Raw genomic sequence first — 20,310 nt, forward strand, 5'->3', positions numbered from 1 at the left:
ACAAGGGAAGCCAAACCTCAGCTCATGTTGACATCAATCACTGTAGTATCAGACAACAAAAAAGACTCATTTAGGAATGTCAATAACAAGAGGAAGTCTGCAAAAAACTGGTAGTTGCTGATCACCTAACAAGTATGAATGAGTAAAAGGTGGAATAATTCATGCCTTTTTTGACTTGGCTTTTGATATTAATGCCCTGTGTTGGAATGTTCATGCCTTTCTTTTACTGTAAGGCCCAGAACTGGACACAATCATCAGTGCTGAGCAGAGGGGAAGTATCACCTCTCTTGAACTCTTGGTGATACTTGGCAAGCAAAACCAGTAGCCTTCTTGACAGCAAGGGCACATTTCTGATTCATGCTCAAGGAGGTGTTTACCGTAACTCCCAGGTTGTTTTCTCTTTACTGATGTCTTTTTTGTGCTGTATGCAGTATTCTGGATGTGATCTAAAAAGTATTGAGTAGAGACACATCATTATTTCCCTTGATCTACTGGCCATGCTCCTGTTATTACCATCTTGGACATTGTTGGGATCTCTACTACTAGTGCACACAACCAGATCTTGCACAGCTTGCTGTCTACTAAAACTTTTTTCTCACTGAATGAGATATGTATGCTTTCTGAAAGATTATTTTTGCATGAAAATACGTTACCCAAGATGTAAGATTACAACAAAAAGCTGTAATTTTTCTTGTTTGTATACTTTGGAGTTGTTTTGGAAATACATTTAATCATAATGTAATCAACTTGTTAGATGAAAGAGCCTGCATTTGTTCAAAATGCTTTGGGGAAAAAAACCAACCAAACAAAAAAACACCACCACATTGAAGAGTGGTTCAGAACAGCTGGATTTTATTTTGATATGTCTTACACAAGTTTCATTGTAAAAGAAGACACTATGTTGTGAAGTTACATCTCAGAGATATCATGATGTAGGAAACCTAAAATAATGAGAAATTTCTTACTCTCTCAAACTGCTGTGTAGTTAAAACATACAATTAATCAAATCCTGAACATAGAAAGCTATTAAGCTATTATGATTAGCTTACTCTAAATTTTATCTGTGGGTTTGTGTGTTGTTTTTTTTTTTTTAAATTTTGACTTTGAATATAACATTGTATGAAAATTGTTGAGAATATAAAAGCGTACCTTACAGCTCACCCACCTGCTCTTATCAAAAGGTTTTTTTAAGAGCAGTGATAAAACAGTTGGAGAAAGGCAATGTATCTTTAAGTTGTAAACAGAATCAGACTTTTCTATGTATATCCTTAGTATTTTGTAACTTATAATCACAAAGGAAGTAGGAGAGTTTGTGATTTTTTTTAATTTTTTTATTTTTCCCAATAAACTGCAGGGATAATTTTAACACTAAAACATAAGGATGCTATGCAAAGTCATTTCAATTTTCTAAAATGTTTTCTTTTTTAAGCCAAGTGTCCCTCCAGCCCCCAAACTACCTTTTTACTGATGTTTTTCATTCGACGGTTTCTAAATGGAATCTTTTGCTTAGAAGATGTGTTTTGACAATTCCTAAATAAATTGTATTCTTCATTTTAAGCAAACTTTCCCCTATTTTCTTGAGGAAAAAAAAAATACAGTGTCTTAATAATTGCTTAATAATTGCTGTCAACATATCAGCTACTACTACAGCCAGCAAAGTTCTGACCAGTGCAGGCAAGGGACATTCACATTGCCCCAAGCAGAAACTTATTTTCATTCTCATGAATGGTTTTCTAGGCTTCACAGACTGAACAAAGAGGGGATTCGGCTACTTAAGTAAAGGCATCAACTACAATTTGAAGTACTTTAGTATATCAAAAAAGATACACAGACTGGGCAGGTGTGGTGCAGGACTTCTACCACAAGGTCAAGCAGGTGCCCCATATCACTCTAGACATGTATATGTAGGCAAATGAATGTCACACTAGATCTGTGTTGACTGTAATGACAGATTAGTTGTTAGCTCACATATAAATTTCTGACTGAATCCAAGTTGTTTATAAAATGACTTATTTGTACTGAACTAAAAACATGTAGAAGTTATGTCTATTTTAAAAAAAAGAGAACAAGTGTTTATACACATAGTTGAAATGCAGCAGAGTTCACTGTTGGGTGAGGAAAAAAAAACAGTAATAAAAATGCAGGAAATAATGAGTTTATTATATCCCAAAGTATGCATAGCAGACCTGATTCAGTGTTATCTATTGTAGTAAAGATTTGATCAACACTAAAGTTTTGTTAATTATATAATAAAATTTGAATAAGATAATTCTGTGATTATGAATTAATCATATAATCAGAGAATGGTCTGAGTCAAAAGGCAGCTTTAAAGCTCACCTAATTCCAGCTTCTCTGACTTTGGCAAGGACACCTTCCACTACGCTCCACTGGGCAGCCTGTTCCAATGCCTTGCCATCCTCATCATGAAAGATTTCTTCCTTTCATCTAATCTACATTTTACCTTCTTTCAGTTTAAAACTGTTACCCTTTAATCTTGTTGCAGGCCTTATTAAAACATGTTCTCTCTTTGTTATGCCTGCTTATGCATTGAAATACCAAAACAGTTTCCTCTGAACCTTTTCTTCGCTAGGCTGGAGAACTCTGAGTATTTCAGTATTTCAGCTTCCTCATCAGTTTTGTAGCCCTCCTCCGGACCATCTCAGACAGGCCTGTATTTTTCTTGAATGGAGGATGTTAGAGTTGGATGAATAAAGAATATAATAAACTTATTCATTAAATAATATGTCAGTTCATTTATTTTTATAGCTTATCTGAGTTGTGTTGTATTAATTGAATCTTATCCATTCTGTGAAAGTCAGTTTTTCTTAAACTGACTGTGAGTCCAAATACCCCGGAGCATTGCAAGGCTTAAAGATGTAACAGAAGAAAGACATAAGGAGGTGGTGGAGTCACTGACCTTAGAGGTGTTCAGCAAGTCTTTAGACATTGTGTTGAGGGACATGGCTTAGTGAGAACTATTGGTCGTAGGTGAACGGTTGGAGTGGATAATCTTGTAGGTCTTTTCCAACCTTGGTGATTCCATGATTCTATTAAAGTAAGTCCCTAAAACATTCAATTAGGGTGTGGGAAGAACCCTTTTCCCTATGTAGAATTTGTGGATTTTTTAATTTTTTTTCCAAAATGCATTCCACTGGAATTAAGCAATTAACTTCTAACTTTGGAAGCTGAGTGTGAACTGGAGTGCCATAGATACAACTCATGTGAATCCTATACTGCCTTGTGCATGATAGGTATTGACTGAAAATGTTTTTACAAGCAAGACCATGAAACTCCATAAGCTGTTTTTCTTTTTCTGTGTCACAGATAGGAAACAGCACTTGAGACTTAAAGCTTATGGCTGATGAATTTAATTTAAATGAGCTGGTGTTTGAAATAGATAACACTTTCATTTTAGTAAATTAATGATGTGGCAAAAGGAAATTCAAAGATGCTTCTACCTATAATAAAAAATGATGCTCTCTAGAATTCTAATATTTCACCATGTGATTACATTGCCTAATCTTATTCACTTTGTTACATGAAACATAGCAAAGTACTTTCTCTGTACATTAACATAAATGTAATTTCAGACTTTATAAGACTTTATACAAATCTTTGTAGAAAAATCCCAAGTAGATCTGGAATCACATTGGTACACTGTAATAAATTCACAGCTGTCACAGTCTAAGCATGGAAGCAAAGGAAGATTTGCTGGAGAGGAGTAGCTTTTCTTTGCCAAATGGATGTAATTGGGAAAAATGAGCTAGCACTTCTTACATTCCTAAAGATGTTTTTTATTTTTCAAAGTATAATGAATATTTAAAATGCAGAATAAACAGTTTCAGTTGTGTCTTGTACAAAGAGTTCTTTATTCTCTGTGTGGTCCAGTTTCTTCTGCTCACCAGGCAGAACAACGACAAGCATAGACTATAAGACTTTAGTGGCAATACAAGGTTCTCAAAATGCACATTGTTTACTATTAATAAGCAATTATGAGCCAGTTCCAATATAGGCTTGCCTTTGTTATGCCCTATTCAAGATAGATAGAAAATATTTCAGAACTGACAATTTCAGAATTGATATTTCAGAACTCCTAGATACTGGCAAATGCTGAATTACTTATCCATTACTCCCAGCTGTAGGGAAGAAATCAGAAATATTCCATTGTGATTTAAATAATAATAATAATAATAATGCAATTCAATGTTTTTTATTAAAAAACATTTTTTTCTAATTGGTATTTAACTTTAGGTAAATATATCTTTTTGATGGTAATGTACTATCTTCCTCTTATTTAGCCTGTATGTCATGCCACAAGGTATATGGAGCTCTGAAATCTGGTGGTATTATTACTCCATGTCTCTCCCACACATTTGTCCCTTGAAGTGGGAGTATCTGGAGAGTATATGGAGTATATGGAGATCTGAGCTGAAGCCAATGGGATGAGGTTCAACAAGACCAAATGCTGGGTCCTGCACTTTGGCTACAACAACCCTGGGTGACGCTACAGGCTTGGGGCAGAATGGCTGGAAGACTGCGTAGAGGAAATGGATCTGACAGTATTGATTGATGCTTGGCTGAACATGAGCCAGCAGTGTGCCCAGGTGGCCAAGAAGGCCAGCGGCATCCTGGCTTGCATCAGAAACAGTGTTGCCAGCAGAAACAGAGAGGTGATTGTTCCTTTGTACTCAGCACTGGTGAGGCCACATCTCAAGTACTGTGTCCAGTTTTGGGCCTCTCACTGCAAGGAAGACATTGAGGACCTGGAACGTGTTCAAAGGAGGGCAAGAAAGCTGGTGGGGGGTCTGGAGCACAGGCCTTATGAGGAGCAGCTGAGGGAGTTGGGAATGTTCAGCCTGGAGAAGAGAAGGCTCAGGGGAGACCTCATTGCTCTCTATAACTTCCTGAAGGGAGGTTGTAGTGAGCTAGGGGTCGGCATCTTTTCTCGTGTCATTAGTGATAGGACCAGGGGGAATGGTTTCAAGCTGCAGCAGGGGAGATTCAGGCTGGACGTTAGGAGGTATTACTTCTCAGAAAGGGTGGTCAGGCACTGGAGTGGGCTGCCAGGGAGGTGGTGAAATCACTGACCCTAGGGGTGTTCAAGGAACAACTGGTAGTTGTGTTGAGGGACATGGCTTAGTGGGAGTTATTGGTAACAAGTGAATTGTTGGACTGGATGATCTTTTAGGTATCTTCCAGCCTTGGTGATTCTATGATTCTATGATCTCTCTGGAATCTCTCCTAGTGGGTTGCAGTAGTGGATGGAGGTGCACTCAGTTCAGCCCACAAGACACATGTACATTGTCTGTCCCTCAGCACCATTTCCCTTCATGACAATGCATCACACTGATGTGCTGCTGGTGGGTGCAAGCAGAGCTCCCAGCCCAGTGCTCTCTCTTCTGTTAGAGCTCTGTCCCACTCAAGGCTGGAGAGCAGAGACTATCTGGAGTCTCAAATCTGTGTCGCTCCGGGGAACCCAGATGCCTTTCACCAGCACAGCATCTGTCCCTTGCAATTGCTTAATTGCAGAAGTGGTGCTGACACAAAGTAACAGGCAGATGAAATATTTTATTTTAAACAGGTTTAGAGTTGCTATTTTTGACAGATTTAATAACAGAACTCTTCCTAATTAAAACAAGTGAAATAAAAAGTGTTGGCATTTGCATATGAACATCTGCAGTAGCATTGTTCTTTATCGTTATTGTACACTGTGGGACAGTATGTTTGGCCAGTGCTGATTCTCAGATTAAGAATTATGGAAAGTATTTAACTTGATGGATGATCTTGCTTTCCTGAGGACTGGAAAATGCTCTTAAATATCAAGAGCAGTAAAATTTGTTCTTCCTTTCCTGTATCCATTTTCACAGGGTGCTTTTAACTATTTTGTCAGATTCGTGAAAAATTGACGCTATAAACCACCACAACAGAAAACATAAATAACAATTTATTAAACATTGATTAGAATTGCTTTTCTGTTTCTTACACGCCATCTGAAGCTGGAAGTTTTGACAAATAGTGGCTAACTGCTTGGTGGTTCTATTCAGTGTGTAAATATACTCAGAATATATGCTTGTTAGTTTCTTTAATTAGTAAGCCCATGTATGTATTACATATTGTATGGATTACATGCTCTCATTTATTTAATGAACAATAATAGAAATACAGAATTTAAGATTTAATTTTTTCATTAATGTCTCCTTCTGTCTCAAATGTACATAGTACTAAGCAATATCTGGAATTCTTTTTAGCTATATTTAGCAATTTCTAAATAACCCAGCTTAGTGGAAATTATGGGTCAAAGTGTGATGAAAAGTTCTCACAATACAATGTCATATAAATCTAGGAGCTACTTTTGACACAACACAGGTGTGTGTTTTTTTCTGGAGAAGGTATGGTCAAAGGGCAAGGTATTGCTTTTTGCCTCTTGGAAAAGACAAAATGAAGAAGAGGAAAATGGTCAGAGTTTGCCTTTCATCTCTTCAGTCAGTCCTAGCAGAATTCTTGCTATTTGATCATCAAAGCTACAGCTTCATAAAAGATTTGGCAGAGGGTCATGCAAGACAGAAGAAAATTCTAAGTAGCTCCTACAAAGAGCAGCACAAAGTTGCTAGTAAATTGAAGGTAGTATTATCTTCCCCTTGTGTATGGTTGGGCAAAGAACTGTATTTGATAGTTGAACAGTGAAAAGCTTTCCTTTCATTGTGTGGCAGTTTGAGAAATGAGGTTCTGACATGGGCCAGAACTTGCTTTAGTGGTACACTTTGTCCTGTTGCTTTTGACATGAAAAATGGGAGGTTCAGATTGGAAGCAGTTCTTGTTCCCAACATTGAAGTTTTCTATGAGCTTATATATATATATATATATATATGTATTTCTTAGCTTGTCTTCATATTCCTATATGCAAATTCTGTTTTGTTCAGTTTTCAACTTAGTACAGACAAATAACACAGGCAGGAAGCTTGTTTTGTTCCCTCAAGATGTGGCTGAATATAGTCAGTGGTGCTTCTGGCATAGCTCTGGAGGGAATGTGCTATGGACAGAGGATTCCTGGTGTGGAATTTGATGGTGTCCACAGGCAGTCAGGACCTAAGATGACCACAGCACACTGTGTCTTCTCTCAGGCAAGAATTAGGAATATCAGTAAGTTCATGCTTTGCATATTGATCTACTGAAGTTATCACAGGCAAGCCAACCTTCCAGTTTGAACTACCTTTGTCATGGCCCTTAATGTTACTGAGTGAAAACAGTCACTTGGCATGGACAGTTTACAGATCCCTTTTACCAGTAAGGCTGGTGGTAGTGCTATTATTTTGGAATTCAAATAAAACTAAATGATGTGCCCACTCCACTTCTGAGAAAAACCCAGAATTTCTTAGGTTTGCATCAACACTGGATATCGATTGCTGTAGATTGCAAAGCACGTGTGTTCTCTTTCTCTCCCTTTGTGACTGTCTCCCACGGCTCTTCCTTCAGAACATACTTTAGTGTTTTGGAGTCCATCTGCTGCTCTGGCACACAGTGCTCTTTCAAGAACTTCTAAGGCATGGGGTGGACCAGTGGCATTTCAGATGCCAGACTGCAGTTGCCAATATGACAGGCAATTGGCATTCTGAACTGCACAGTCTAAGCTGCTATGTTCCCAGGCACATTCTTTGAAGAGGAGTTCCCAAAGTGCTAGATTCTTATGGGAGATGGTCTTTATTTCCTGCTAGTTATGGATCTTGAGAATTTTTTTAATTTATCTGAATGCAGTTATGTATTTAGACTGAGTGAATCCATTGCAGATCCCAGGAATAAAAAGGCTCGTTGTTTTCTCCACAACTAAGTCTGGGCTCATCCCATTCACGTTTCATAAGCTTACTGTGGAGTGGGTGCAGAATAAACAGAGAAGAGTTATGGGCTAGTCTTCCAGAGTGAAGCTTCTTTCTGAGGTAACTTGTTAACACAGTTACATCCTAGAGGCAATATGACAGCTCCTGCTCCTGATATCCTGGAAAGCTGAGTATCACATGTTATCCCTACTATTCAGAAGTGGAAACAAGCCAGCCCTGCCAGAAGGAAATGGGAAAAATCATTAGTCTTGACACTATTTGATGATACCATACATTAAGTAGACCAGAGAGTAGGAATGGAAACAACTACTGGAGAAAGATACTGGCAATGGATCTTGACAAGAACATTTAGATTCTTGCAGAGTATGGTTTACTCACCACACTGGGTTTTGAGTGTTTTTCTTTCTTTGATTGAACATTTCAGATTTGTACTCCTAGAACAGCTTTTTAGGAAATCTTACCCTATCCTCAATTTTTTTGGAGAGTGGATGAAGATAGCCCTGGTGTTTTAACTTCAGATCATTTTCTGCACATCTATGCTCACCTACATAGACACTACTCTGATTATTTATATTTTTCTAGGGAAAGCATATTGGCCTCAACTGGCCCTATTTTTCTTGTATTACTTTTCCTCTTTGTGATAGAATGAATGCAGTGGCTTTGCATCCTTGATATTTGTGTCCAGATTATTTTTTCCATTACACTTTACAGGTTTTTCTCGTTTATTTCACATGCGTTTCTGATATCTTGAGGAGAGATTTATATGTGATTTTTGAAAAAGTAGTTGTTTAAGAGAAAGGCACAGTATTTTCAGCCTGAGAGGCTAAAACAAGTGGATAACATTCGTGGTGGCCCTTGCATCTTGGGCAGTGTAGGTATGTATGGATGCACACAGTGAAACCAAGCAAGCTGCTTCCAGTGAAGATCTGTTAACAGAGTTCCTTCTTTAGCATAAGCTGTGAAGTGAACTGCATGCCAGCCTAATGTGCACAGGGTTTATGAAGTTTGTCTCTAGGTGAACACATGAAGTCTGTCACCTCCTAATGAAGCCCAGTGCATGCTCCATGAGCACACTGTGAAATTTATGGACAGAGCAGAAAAAAAATATATGGTCTGATATTTTCCTGAGGCAGAATAGAATATGCATGACTGCCTTCAGTGCAGGTTTGACCCTTGTAAAGTGTTGGCAAAATAGGGCCAGCAGTATGGATTTAGTGTGACATGTGTGATTTGATTTGACAAATTCAAGACAAATCTCTGTCTTAGCTACCAAAGATTGTGGAGATATGAGTTTTTAAAAATTATCTGCTATTAAGAGGTGCCTGGCAGGGAAAAGTTCCTGTCTTCAACCTTTCCTTCAGTTCTGTGTAGAACTGAAGACTTTAGACTATTACTAACAGTGGTAATCATAGTTCTGACTTTTCTGGATCTACCTAATAATTTTTATTTCCCAGTATGTATTTGATTTGGACAGTGGTTGTTTTATTTTATTGTTGTTTCAGGCATTGTTCATTTTTATTCTTCAGAGCACCCTTGTATGTTGGAGAGTAAGGGCTTTGCTGTAAAATCTGTGTTACCATATCTGATTAGGTGACCAGGGCACACAGTGATTCAATCCAGTGAATTCGACTTAGAAGTGAAAAATGACAGGGCATTTCATCTGTGATAAGGAGGAAGAAGCTGCACTTCCTAATGCCTATTAGAGAGAAAAGTCATCCCTCTCTTGCCTTTCTCTTCATATATGCCCTTCTATAAGCAGAAGATGGAGGAGTCCTCCCAGCAGTGCTGTGAATAATGTGATGACGTAGCTCTTTGCAATAATGTGGCTTGCAAAGTATAGGACAAACTTCACTGGCCTAAATATTGTGGAGTAGTTCACATTTGTGTCATCTGATACAGGTCAGGTTAAGCTAAATCCTCAGTTTCTCTTAGTCCCCACCACACCAGGGCAATGCTGTACTTTCACAAGAAATGGGGTGAACTCTAACCCAGACAAACTCAGTTTGTAACAGCTCCCAAAACATGTGTTGAATATTTTGTTGTTCCGGTATCATAGGTCAAAAAGACAACTGAGCACTAACGCAACCATTTCAAATGTCTCTTTCTAACCATATTTATTGGTCTCACATTTCCTTATTTTATTAGCAGCCCATTTTATGCTCCCTTCCCTCCCTGTTTGACATTTCAGAATGAGTTACGAAGTGTTTTTTTTAAGTGTATATGCATTTCCTCAAGGAAATCAGGGCGTTAGCACATACACTGGTCTTTGCATGCATGCTGATGAAGCATGCATAAAAATGTCTTCCTTTGCTTGCATACAAGCCAAAGTCTGACCTTATATGCTTTGCACTCTGGCTTCAAAATGCAAATGCATAATTTAAGAGGTCTGAAATGGAAAAGCATTGAGCATAACTTCTGGGTACATGGCTCCCATAGCAAACTGTGCAGCCTTCAACTAAACTAGCAAAGCACTAGGAGACATGAGTTCTGCAAAATGAGGATAAGGAAAGTCATTGCATCCAGCAGCCAGAGCAGCCTCCACCTGGCAGTAGAGAAGTGCTGAGGTCTGTGCTTTTTCTGGAGAGGTCCCTTCTCATCTCAAGTGAGAACATTTACAGCCAAATGTGCCAAAGTAGAATCTGTAGGAGTCTGTCAGCTTCAGTACTCACAGGTGAGACAGCAGCAAGGCAAATGGTTTGGAAATAAGAAAGCTTGAGTATTGCTGAGGTCTAATTAAGTATAATAATCTCTTTTTTTTTTTTTTTTTTTTTTTTTCTCTGGCCCAGGTGCTGGTAATGTGCTTAGGGGATACTGTTATAGTGGCAACCACATTGTTGAATATGACTGAATTTATTTGTTAAGAATGAAAACAAATGTGCAAACGTAAAGGTAGCAGCAGCAAGTCCTTTTGTGTCTCATTATATTGTGGAAAAGATGGCCCATCATACCACAGAAGAACTGTTCATGAGTACAAATGTGTACATGACTGCCTATGTGCTCATTTATGCCATAAAGACACAGCTAAGACTGATGTATAAAAATGAATGTTTGCAGACTGGTAGTCTGTGACTACTGCTATACAGACTTTTCTTCTGCTCTGCTCAGTACTTGCCCTGATTAGAAGTGTCATAGGAAATATTCTTTACAGTTTTTACAGCCCTCAGTAGTTGAAGGAAATTAGACTCCATTGCTCTAGAAAAAACTCCACACTGCCACAATAATTTAGCTCTATGTATACTTTCGGTTGTTGTTATTCCTCTATTACAGCGTGGAATTTCTGGCAGCTCTTGCTAATGGGAGAAGCCTTGCTACCCATCAGTTTACTGGCATACTTCCCTGCTTTCATTGAACCAGGAATTAAATCAATTATCATTGCCATCTGAAAGGTGATGAGGTGCTGGCATAGCTGCCCTGGAAAGCTGTGGGTGCCTCATCCCTGGGAGCATTCGAAGCCAGGTTAGATGGTGCCCCAGGCTGCCTTATCTGGTGAGCTGCAGCTCTGCCCATGGCAGAGCAGATGGAACTGGATGGTCTTTAATGTCCTCTCCAACCCAACCCATTCAAGGATTCTGTCATTCTCTGACAGATAACACCAAATCGCTGCTGGAAGTGGGGCAGAACTATTTTGGGGGATATATTTGAAAGTATTTTATTTCAGTAGCAAATCACAGTGTTGTATGAAGTACTCAGATGTGTCTTCTGGAATTCTCACATCATTTGTATGTGGGCATTGTTGCTTTTTTTAATTCACTCCTCATTGACGTCTCAGAAATTCTGTGTCAAAAAAATTGCACAAATAACATCTTAGGAGATACAGAGTGGCATCTTTCTCTACAACCCACAGAAAATGCTAAAGATTCATTTAGTGCAATGAAAATCTCTTTCATACAGACGGATGTTTTATATAAAATTCAGCCTTCACAGTTAATGTCCTGTGGCTCCTGCAACTTAGAAAAGATTTTTCAGAGATTCTGATGTCCTTGGAGCCTTACAAAATTGTTTATTTGAATTTGGTGTAGATTATATAGCCTTTGGTGTATTTTAATAGTTCTTCTGTATTTTATTTAATTGATTATCATAAATAAAAAATACGGAATGAAGAGCAGGAGTGATATATGCCAGCCTAATTTTGCAACATGTATTGTACTAGTTAATAACTTTCTTTTTACTGAGGGAAGAGCTGACTGCTTCCCTATTTTGAATTACATGATTTGTTTGGACACTTAGATTTCTTCAATGGTTTTTCATCAGTGGAAATGTGATAGTAAAGCAATGGTTGACCACTAGAAGTAGATAAAATAGAATGCTGTATTTTTGTTACAATCTTATTCTCACTGAACTACTTTATTTTCCCTGCAGGACGGTTCTATTTACACTAACCTCTGTAGTTGTGCTTGTCATCACTACCGACTGGATCAGCTGGGACAAGTTGAATCGTGGATTTCTGCCAAGTGATGAGGTCTCACGGGCGTTCTTGGCTTCTTTCATCTTGGTGTTTGACCTTCTTATTGTCATGCAGGTATGTTTTCCTAATGTTCCATTCCAGCTGCCAAGGCTTCCTGCTCACGCTGTTTCCACTTGAGCACAAGGTGTTTTGCCAAGACTATGTAGAGAAAAGTAAATGTTTAGTTTGCCATCACTATTAGTGGAGGCATTGTGTAACATCATTCTCAGTGACTTTGCAAAAAGCCTGTTGGTCTTTTATGGTAAAAACATCGCTGATATCTTTTCTTAGACTACCAAAAAGAAACTTTCCAAATTAGAATGTTTTCTGGAAAAAAAAAAAACAAAAAACAAAACAAAACAAAACAAGAAAAAAAAATAAAATCAGAAAAAGAAAGAGGAGGGAGAGATCCAGACAAAGAATGAGTTTTGTATTTGTATTTCAAGCATTTACAGTACTCGGTATAGTACATTATGGTGGCATTTTAATAGATGAAAATCAATATATGAACGTTTATTTACTTCCTTTAATGGCAGGTACTCGTATGCCTTCTTGATAGTGAAGGTAGCAAGGGAGGTAATTCCCTGTAGTTTCCACAATGTCTGCTCGTTGGAATCTAGCTGTTAAGAAGGGAGTCTGGGTCACAAGTGTGTATCCAGAAAATTTCTTTGTATGATGCCACACATTATCCTTTGATAATAGGTAGTTTGAGTCTTCTGTGAGAAGCTCACCCAGTGCCCTGTGAAGAACAGTGTCATTTGGGCTGACGCAAGGAAAAGGAATGTCAAAGCCTGAATGACTTTTGCTGTTAGTTCTAGACATGTTAGGCTGTAAAACTGAAGCTTAGCAAAGAATGTGAGAACTGATGCATCCTTTCTCTCCAATATATTATTAACTAACTCTGCCAGGAAAGATCATTTCTGAGACAGTTAGCTCTCTTTAATGAGATATCTATTACTTGTGTAATTACCATAGAGGTGACACTGCACTGGCACTCAGAATTTATCACTGCTGTACTAAGGCTGCATAATGTGAGTAGTTCAGTTTTATTTTCCAATGTCCACCACTGTTCAGTGTTCACTGTTGTTCATGGTTAGGACCAGAAGGATAGGAAATGAAATTCTACTTCAATTTCTAGCCTTTTGGTGTTATCTTCATTTTTTGTTTTGTTGCTCTTTCAGAAAGATTCAAGGGGATGTAAAATGAATGATTGTACTTCATAGGGCTGTAATGAAAACATGAATGAAAATGCATGATGCATCAAGCTGCACTGAACTTGATATTGTTTGCCAGGTAGAGAAACAGACCTGTCTTGATGTCAAATAATTATTGTCATCCTTTTGACTTTGAAAAATTGAGCTCCAGTACTTCAACCTTGGAGTTGTTGAATCCAGGGAATTTTATTTGAAACAGCCTGTCCTAAGTACTATTTCATGTTTTTGCAGCAACAAAGTGAGAATCTCCTCTTAATTGCATTTTTGACTGATGATAGTTCGATGGAGTTATATATTTATTTAAAGTTATTTATTTGGCATGTGAACTAAGTTTGGCATGTTTTATTTATAGTGTAGTTCATTGCCGTTCTACTACAAGAAAGTCAGATTTAGACAGTAAAGCACTAAATCACAAGTAAAAATGATCAGGATAGTGATTCGTTGACTGAAGTGCCCTTTAGAATTAAACATTTCCAGAAGTTATTTTTATAGTGTAGCCCATTTCCAGTTTTTTTTTGTTTGTTTGTTTTTTTCAGGTTTAACAAACCTGGTAAAATTTGCTCCAAAAAAATTCCTGGCATTATTTCTGTTTGAGGCTGATGTTAAATAAGAACAAAAATGGAGACTTGTAATTTACTGAGTGCAAACATCTTCTGTCCATTTGAACAGCAGCATTAATGCTGCAAGTACAACTGCTTCTAGCAACAAGAGAAGAATGGGAACCTGTTCTCAATAATGTGAAAAATAATCACACATCTGTGGAGGGCAGATTTGCTTGGTTAGTACTATTAGAATTTAATGTTTATCTAAGACACATGTATGCAGCATGAAGAAAAGAATTAAGGGACTGAAGTGTCTCTGCCCTGAAGATCTAACTCTTTTCAATTAGACATAAGTCAGACAGACATGTGAAGAGACGAACATGAACAGCTAAACTTATATGGACAGTTGTACATGAGCTATGCTTAAGGGTAGGTGCACTTTTTACCTTTGTTTTCCATCCTGCAATAAGCTCTGGCTGCCTCCCAGCCTCTCTGTCCTTTTAATGTGTAAAGGCTCCTTCAGTCCAAATGATAAATGGGATGTTCAGGGGACAAGTCAGGAGGCAAGCACAGATGAGATATGGAGACGAAGGCAGAGTCTTGTGACTGAAATGTAAATGTGAAAGTTATGACAGTAAAAATACTAAGTCAACCTGAGAAGATGAATCATGAGGGAGGCTGCAGGACTCCAGCACGACCACATTGGTAGTGAGGCTGGCTTATGGCTCAGACTGTGTTCCTGCTGCTTCCACTGATCTCACCAACACATCACTTCAAGGAGGAAATAAAAAAGACACCTACCTGTTTTAGATGTCTGCTGTGTGTATATCTCCACCTCATTTTAATCAGAGTCTCCTTAGAGTCAGTGGAGAAGTTGAAGTACAGCTGAAGTGCTTATAAGCATACACAGTAGACTGAGATGTCATGTGCCCTACCAGTGCGAGTTTCCCTCCTCTGAGGATAAACAGACCCAGTGTGGGGTTGTCAGAGAAACCATCCCTTCAGCCACGTGCAGAAGAGAGGCTGTGAGTGTGGCTTAGCATCAGTCCAGAGCCACAGAACCACAAGGTCCTTCTCAGCTATTGTCACTCTTCTCATGTTTTATCAAGGGGACCCTCAGGCCACGTCTGACTCCCACAGGTAGGGACATCTCTTCTTCTCACACTGCTTCCAGGCTGCAGTGCAGAAAAGTCTTTGTGTCTGGGGCAGTGCATCAGATAACTGACATTCTAGCGAGTTGGAGAGGCCTCTATTCTAATCCTGCTTATGAGAACGTTTTATCCAATGTAAATAATAAGACTGATTTTTAAAAATAGATTGCACACTTTCCCACAGAGAAACAACAGATCAACTTCAGTCCAATGCAGGTAAGCATCAATTAATTTTAAGGGATATGTTTGCTTGTCGTAAGAAACAGCTTTATGAACTTTTCATTTTTCCCAAGCATGTTTAATTGTGCCTGCCCTGATCATCAAGATGCTGAGACACTGACATATGTGTGTTCCTGGCACCTATAGCATTCCCTGCTCTACACAGGCCTCATTCTGTTTTTAGCCTTAATTTCAGACTGGGTGCAAGACCATGCGTAATAAAGCTGGATGTGTAATAATGCTATTATCGTGTACTAGAACTTTTACTATTTTAAGGAAATAAATTACATTTTTACACCCATATGCAATGGAAAAGCTGTGAACTGAGTGAGTAAGTATGAAAAATGTGTCTATAATCCCACATTCCAATCAGAGCAAGCAGACAGCAGATCAGGCAATAGGCTATGTGCTATTCTGTGTTATTTTCCTAATGATGTTCTCAGTGAGTTTGCCAATGGGTAGGAACCTGTGGTGCCTGGATTATTAAGTCTCACGTGTCTGGGGCTGATGGATTGTTTCAGCCCTTTCGTGTCTTCCGTGAGCAGGTTTTTCCAGACTTCTGGAAGACCATGGAGCTTTTCAGCATCTCTGTGGAGTTACACGTCGTAGCTGTAGCTACCTTGTTGAGCACTTTGCAAATCCTGTGGTATTAATTCTTCCTGTTCTTATGATTCACTGCAACTTTTTATCTGACAGCACAATCAAATACAAAGTCAGAGTGGTCTAAAGTCTAGCTGAGAATAAGTCAGGCATTGCTTATGGCTAAGATTCTTTAAGGAATCTCTGATGTATCCAAAACCTAACTTGTGAAATAATCCCATTAATTCCAGATGGGAATATGGTTGTAAACAGGGAGAAATTTTCCATCTAGATAACCTAATAGAAGTTGAGGTCAAAGAGAGTTAGGTAATTAGCCACGTTTTTTTATGAGTAGTGCTGCATCTGCCTTAATGTAGGTGTTAGTGTATCAGCACATGGAAAAGATAATAACCGATTTTCAAATGCATTTTTCATAATATTTCTGAATTTTAATTACTGTTTCATGTAAGTGGAGATCACTCCTTGCTACTGCAGTTAAAAACTGACATTTTTGTTGGTATCCTGTCACTTCATTTTCTGCTGCAGAATGTCCGATCTTCTGTCTTTGAAGGACTATTAGTAAGAGAATCAGAAGGTTAACAGATTGAGGAAAACCTGTCCTCAGTCTGTGTTTTTTTCTTCTAGTTCTTCACATTTCCCTAAAGAAAAGTAGCTAATTTAGCTACTTTGTGACATTCATTATGATTTACATATGTCTGTTTAACAGAAACTTTGGCAGCAAAATGAAACAGAATCTACTCTTTTTAAAATATATATAAAGCAGGGACAGTTCCATTTATTCTGTGTTGTCCTGGTTTTACACTAATGGACAAGCTGTTTTGTTTGCAGTGTTGAGTGCAATGTGAGTCCATTAAAAACCACCATCAACAACCAATAGCATCAAGTGCATTCAAGAAGCTAAAATATTCTTGAAGTAAAAACACTGTCTTGTCCACACAAAATGGGCAAAAAACTTGACTTCTTGAGTGTTTTTACTTTCTTAGGTAGTCTATTTAACTTTGCAAACCTACTTTGTCTATGACTTTTAGCTGAAATTTGATAGCAATAATTTAATTAGTGCAAGTAAGAGTAGAGTACTGATTTGCACTTATGCAGGACAGGTATATTAGCTTTCCTTCCAAGCAACCAAGCAATATATGATTTTGTGTTCACAGAGAAAGCGTAGAATAGTTTGTCATTCTGTCAGAGTCGATCCTTCCAGCTGTATATTTGGTGTAACCACCTCCTTGTTTCCTAACAAGCAGCAGCAAGAACTACCAACCAATAGTTTCTTCCTGAGGAAGGCACCAAACTCTGAATGAAGAGCTCAAAAAAATTCACCCTTTTGCCAGCCTGGCTTCCATGTGCTCTTTTCTCAACTTGCATGCTGTTTGATCAGAGCTGGTTTCTGCAACTGTCCTTCTAAAAGCCTCCCAACCAGCGTGAACTTTTCTGAAGTGAATATTTGAATGTCAGGGTACATTCCTTCAAACCTGTGCTACGTTTTGTAGCATTTGCAAATACAGGAATAAAATAAAAACCAAAACTCATAAGAAACATCTGTGTTGGTGAAGTTGCCAAACAGCATGCACGTCATCTTTGACACTCAGACCTTCTGCATGCAGGGGGTCATTATGTTTTATCTTCATTTACTGCTTGCCCTTTCAAGATGGGAATTCAGACAGAAGGGCAGATGACCAGTGACAGGTGTTTCTGCAGAGCCAGGGTAGATGGAAATTCACCTTTGATAAAAATGACAGCAGATCCACTCCTCTTACTGGCATCCCTAGTTGTTGCCATATGGCTCTATTTCACAGCGAGGAGCCTGTTGCCACATACCTGGAACAGGTTTTTTTCCTGATATTATGTGGAGTGTTTCATTCTGCTTGTCACTAGCCAATTTTAGACACGTCTGTCAAGCAGCATAGAAAAATGGGTAAGTATTTTGATCAATCTTTATGTTGAGCTAATGTGTTTGCTGAAGAGCCCAGTGGTGAGGGATGGCTGTACAGTGCTCTACCTCTCATCAACTGCGGGGTCACTGGAACAAAAGAAGACAAGTTCAAGTGAGGTAACCAGCTTAACTCAACTGGTAGCTGAGCACCACACAGTCATTTTCTCACTCCTCCTCTTCCCAGTGGGGTGGGGGAGAGAACTGAAAAAAAAAAACAAAAACAAAACAACAAAGTAGAACTTGCAGGTCGAAATAAAACCATTTACTAAGATAGAGAAAAAGGAAAGGATAATAATTATGACAAATATATATATACATATATATGTATTTAACAAGTGATGCACAAAAAATTGCTCACCACCCCCTGAGTGGTGCCCTGTTAGCCCCCTGAGCAACAGAAGAGAGCCAGAGGAACTTGCACCCTCTTCAAAACTCCTTCCACTTTATGTCATACAGTATCGAATGTCCCTTTGGCCAATTTAAATCAGGTGCCCTGATTCTATTCCCTCTCAGCTCCTAGGGTCCTTCTCTGTGAATGGCCTTGTCTCTGTACATTACATTTTTTTGGAGTTGTCAAGTCTTGCTACTTTGGCTTTTGAACACAGAACAGTAGCTCTCCTTCCTTCCATCAGATACCAGTTTCTTCCTATCTTTCTTTTATGTTCTGTCTACAACTGATATCAAGGGAGTGGGTTATTTCCTGGCTATCATGCTCTGGCAGGGACAAGTTACTGTCATCCCAGTAATGCTCCACTTGACAGCTCAGGAGCAAACAGTAGTGAAGAGAGCCTCAGAGAGCAAAGCTGTCCCTTTCCTGGCAGGTATGTGAGAATGCACAGACTCAGAACAATCTGTGCATGCACCCTCCACCTTCCTTCTTCATGTTAGCATGTTATGTGAACAAAGCAATTAGAATGGAAATGCACCAAAGAATAATGTATTGCATTTGAAATGCGCTACTTTTATTTTCAAGAGAAATCCCTTTTGAGTTTGGTGGAAATGTATGTAGAGCTTAAGTAAAAGGGTGGTGAGGAAATGGGGAAATGAGGAGAGTACTGTGTTGTTATGTGTAACTATAGCCCAGAAGACTTCACTGGAATATTTTTGAGATAGAGGCAGATGTACAAATTCCTTTTGAAAATCCCTAAAACATTCATTTGGCCCCTTCCCAGACCCCATTATAAAGTACAGTTTATTTCTTCAACTCTTCAAGTTAGTTTGGGACTAAGAAAATGCAAAGTAAAATGAATCCCCTCAGGGAATGGATGGGTGTATGTTGTCCGTTATTGTGCAGTCTACACCTTGCCATTTTAATGAGCTGTCCTGGTTTATACTGCAGTGTTTTCATTCACTGCTTGTCCAGTTTGATAACCGGTGCCATCATTTTATGCTGTGGATTTTGTCAAATGAGACATACAAAGTACAGTAATTTTAAGTTCTTTTCCTCCTTTGGACTGCTTGAGGATGGTTAAATCTTACTTGGACACATTATATTTGTCTCAGGCATTATAGACTCAATTTGGAAGTTTCTTCCAACTGCTGTAACTTGTTATATTTGTGCTGCCCTGAATCCTATTGTGCCAATCCATGGCAGCTGAGAGCTGGACACTTTTTAGCTCTGTGACACAGTTCCTCATTTGCTGAGAAGGAACAACTGTAGTTCTTTTCTTTCCCTAGTTGTCTGATTGTCTGCTTAGCCCCTAAGGTGCTCAGAGAAGGATGCTGTCTGACTTCCTAATGCTTTCAGCATAATCAGGCAGCAGTCCCAGCTGCAGCCCCCTTGGCTCTGAGATGACTACACACAAAATGAATTAGCTCAGGAAGCTTCTCATTTGTCACAGTTGTTCCCTTTTACCTTGACAATGGGTATCTGCCATACATGTGACACTGAAGCCATTCTTTCACAGGCATAATGAAGCAGTTCTCCAAAAGCAGACTTGCTATTTTCACACACTGCTCCCCTGCAAATGCTGTATCCAACCCAAGTACACAGAAAAGATGAATTCTAGAAGCAGGAAAAGCTGGAGATTGTTTGCAATTCTTCCACAGAAGTAGTCTCTTCTATAATTGCAAACAGTCTTTTCACAGATCCTGCTACCATCAGTGTGTGATAGGCTTTGTTGCTGAGGTGTAAGCCTGAGGAGTGCTGCATTGCTTAATATTATATTGCAGTGATATATGTTGAAATAACAGTAACGGTGACATTCAGATAAATTTCAGTGCTCCACAACGGTGCTTAGGAATATATTATTTGACCAGAAGTCTGCTTTGTAGCGAGCCTTGTAAGTGCAAGTTTTTATCTCAGAGTGAAAAATCTGAGATGAGATTCAACAGATTCAGCTGTTTCTAAAGTAGTGGAGCTGTATCCAATTTGT

The 20,310-nt window shown here is 38.7% G+C and overlaps 1 protein-coding gene across 2 annotated transcripts in view; it reads left to right on the forward strand.

Moving 5' to 3' along the window:
* The window catches only part of TMEM117 (transmembrane protein 117), a 194,972-nt gene that overhangs the window by 142,095 nt on the left and 32,567 nt on the right, over positions 1-20,310 (forward strand). For both annotated transcript variants that reach the window (XM_072333610.1, XM_072333601.1), the window contains exon 6: positions 12,192-12,351. In XM_072333610.1, the coding sequence (XP_072189711.1) occupies positions 12,192-12,351 (160 nt within the window). The remainder of the gene's footprint in view (positions 1-12,191; positions 12,352-20,310) is intronic.

The sequence above is a fragment of the Excalfactoria chinensis genome, chromosome 1 (assembly GCF_039878825.1).
Source record: "Excalfactoria chinensis isolate bCotChi1 chromosome 1, bCotChi1.hap2, whole genome shotgun sequence".
Classification (NCBI taxonomy): Eukaryota; Metazoa; Chordata; class Aves; order Galliformes; family Phasianidae; genus Excalfactoria; species Excalfactoria chinensis.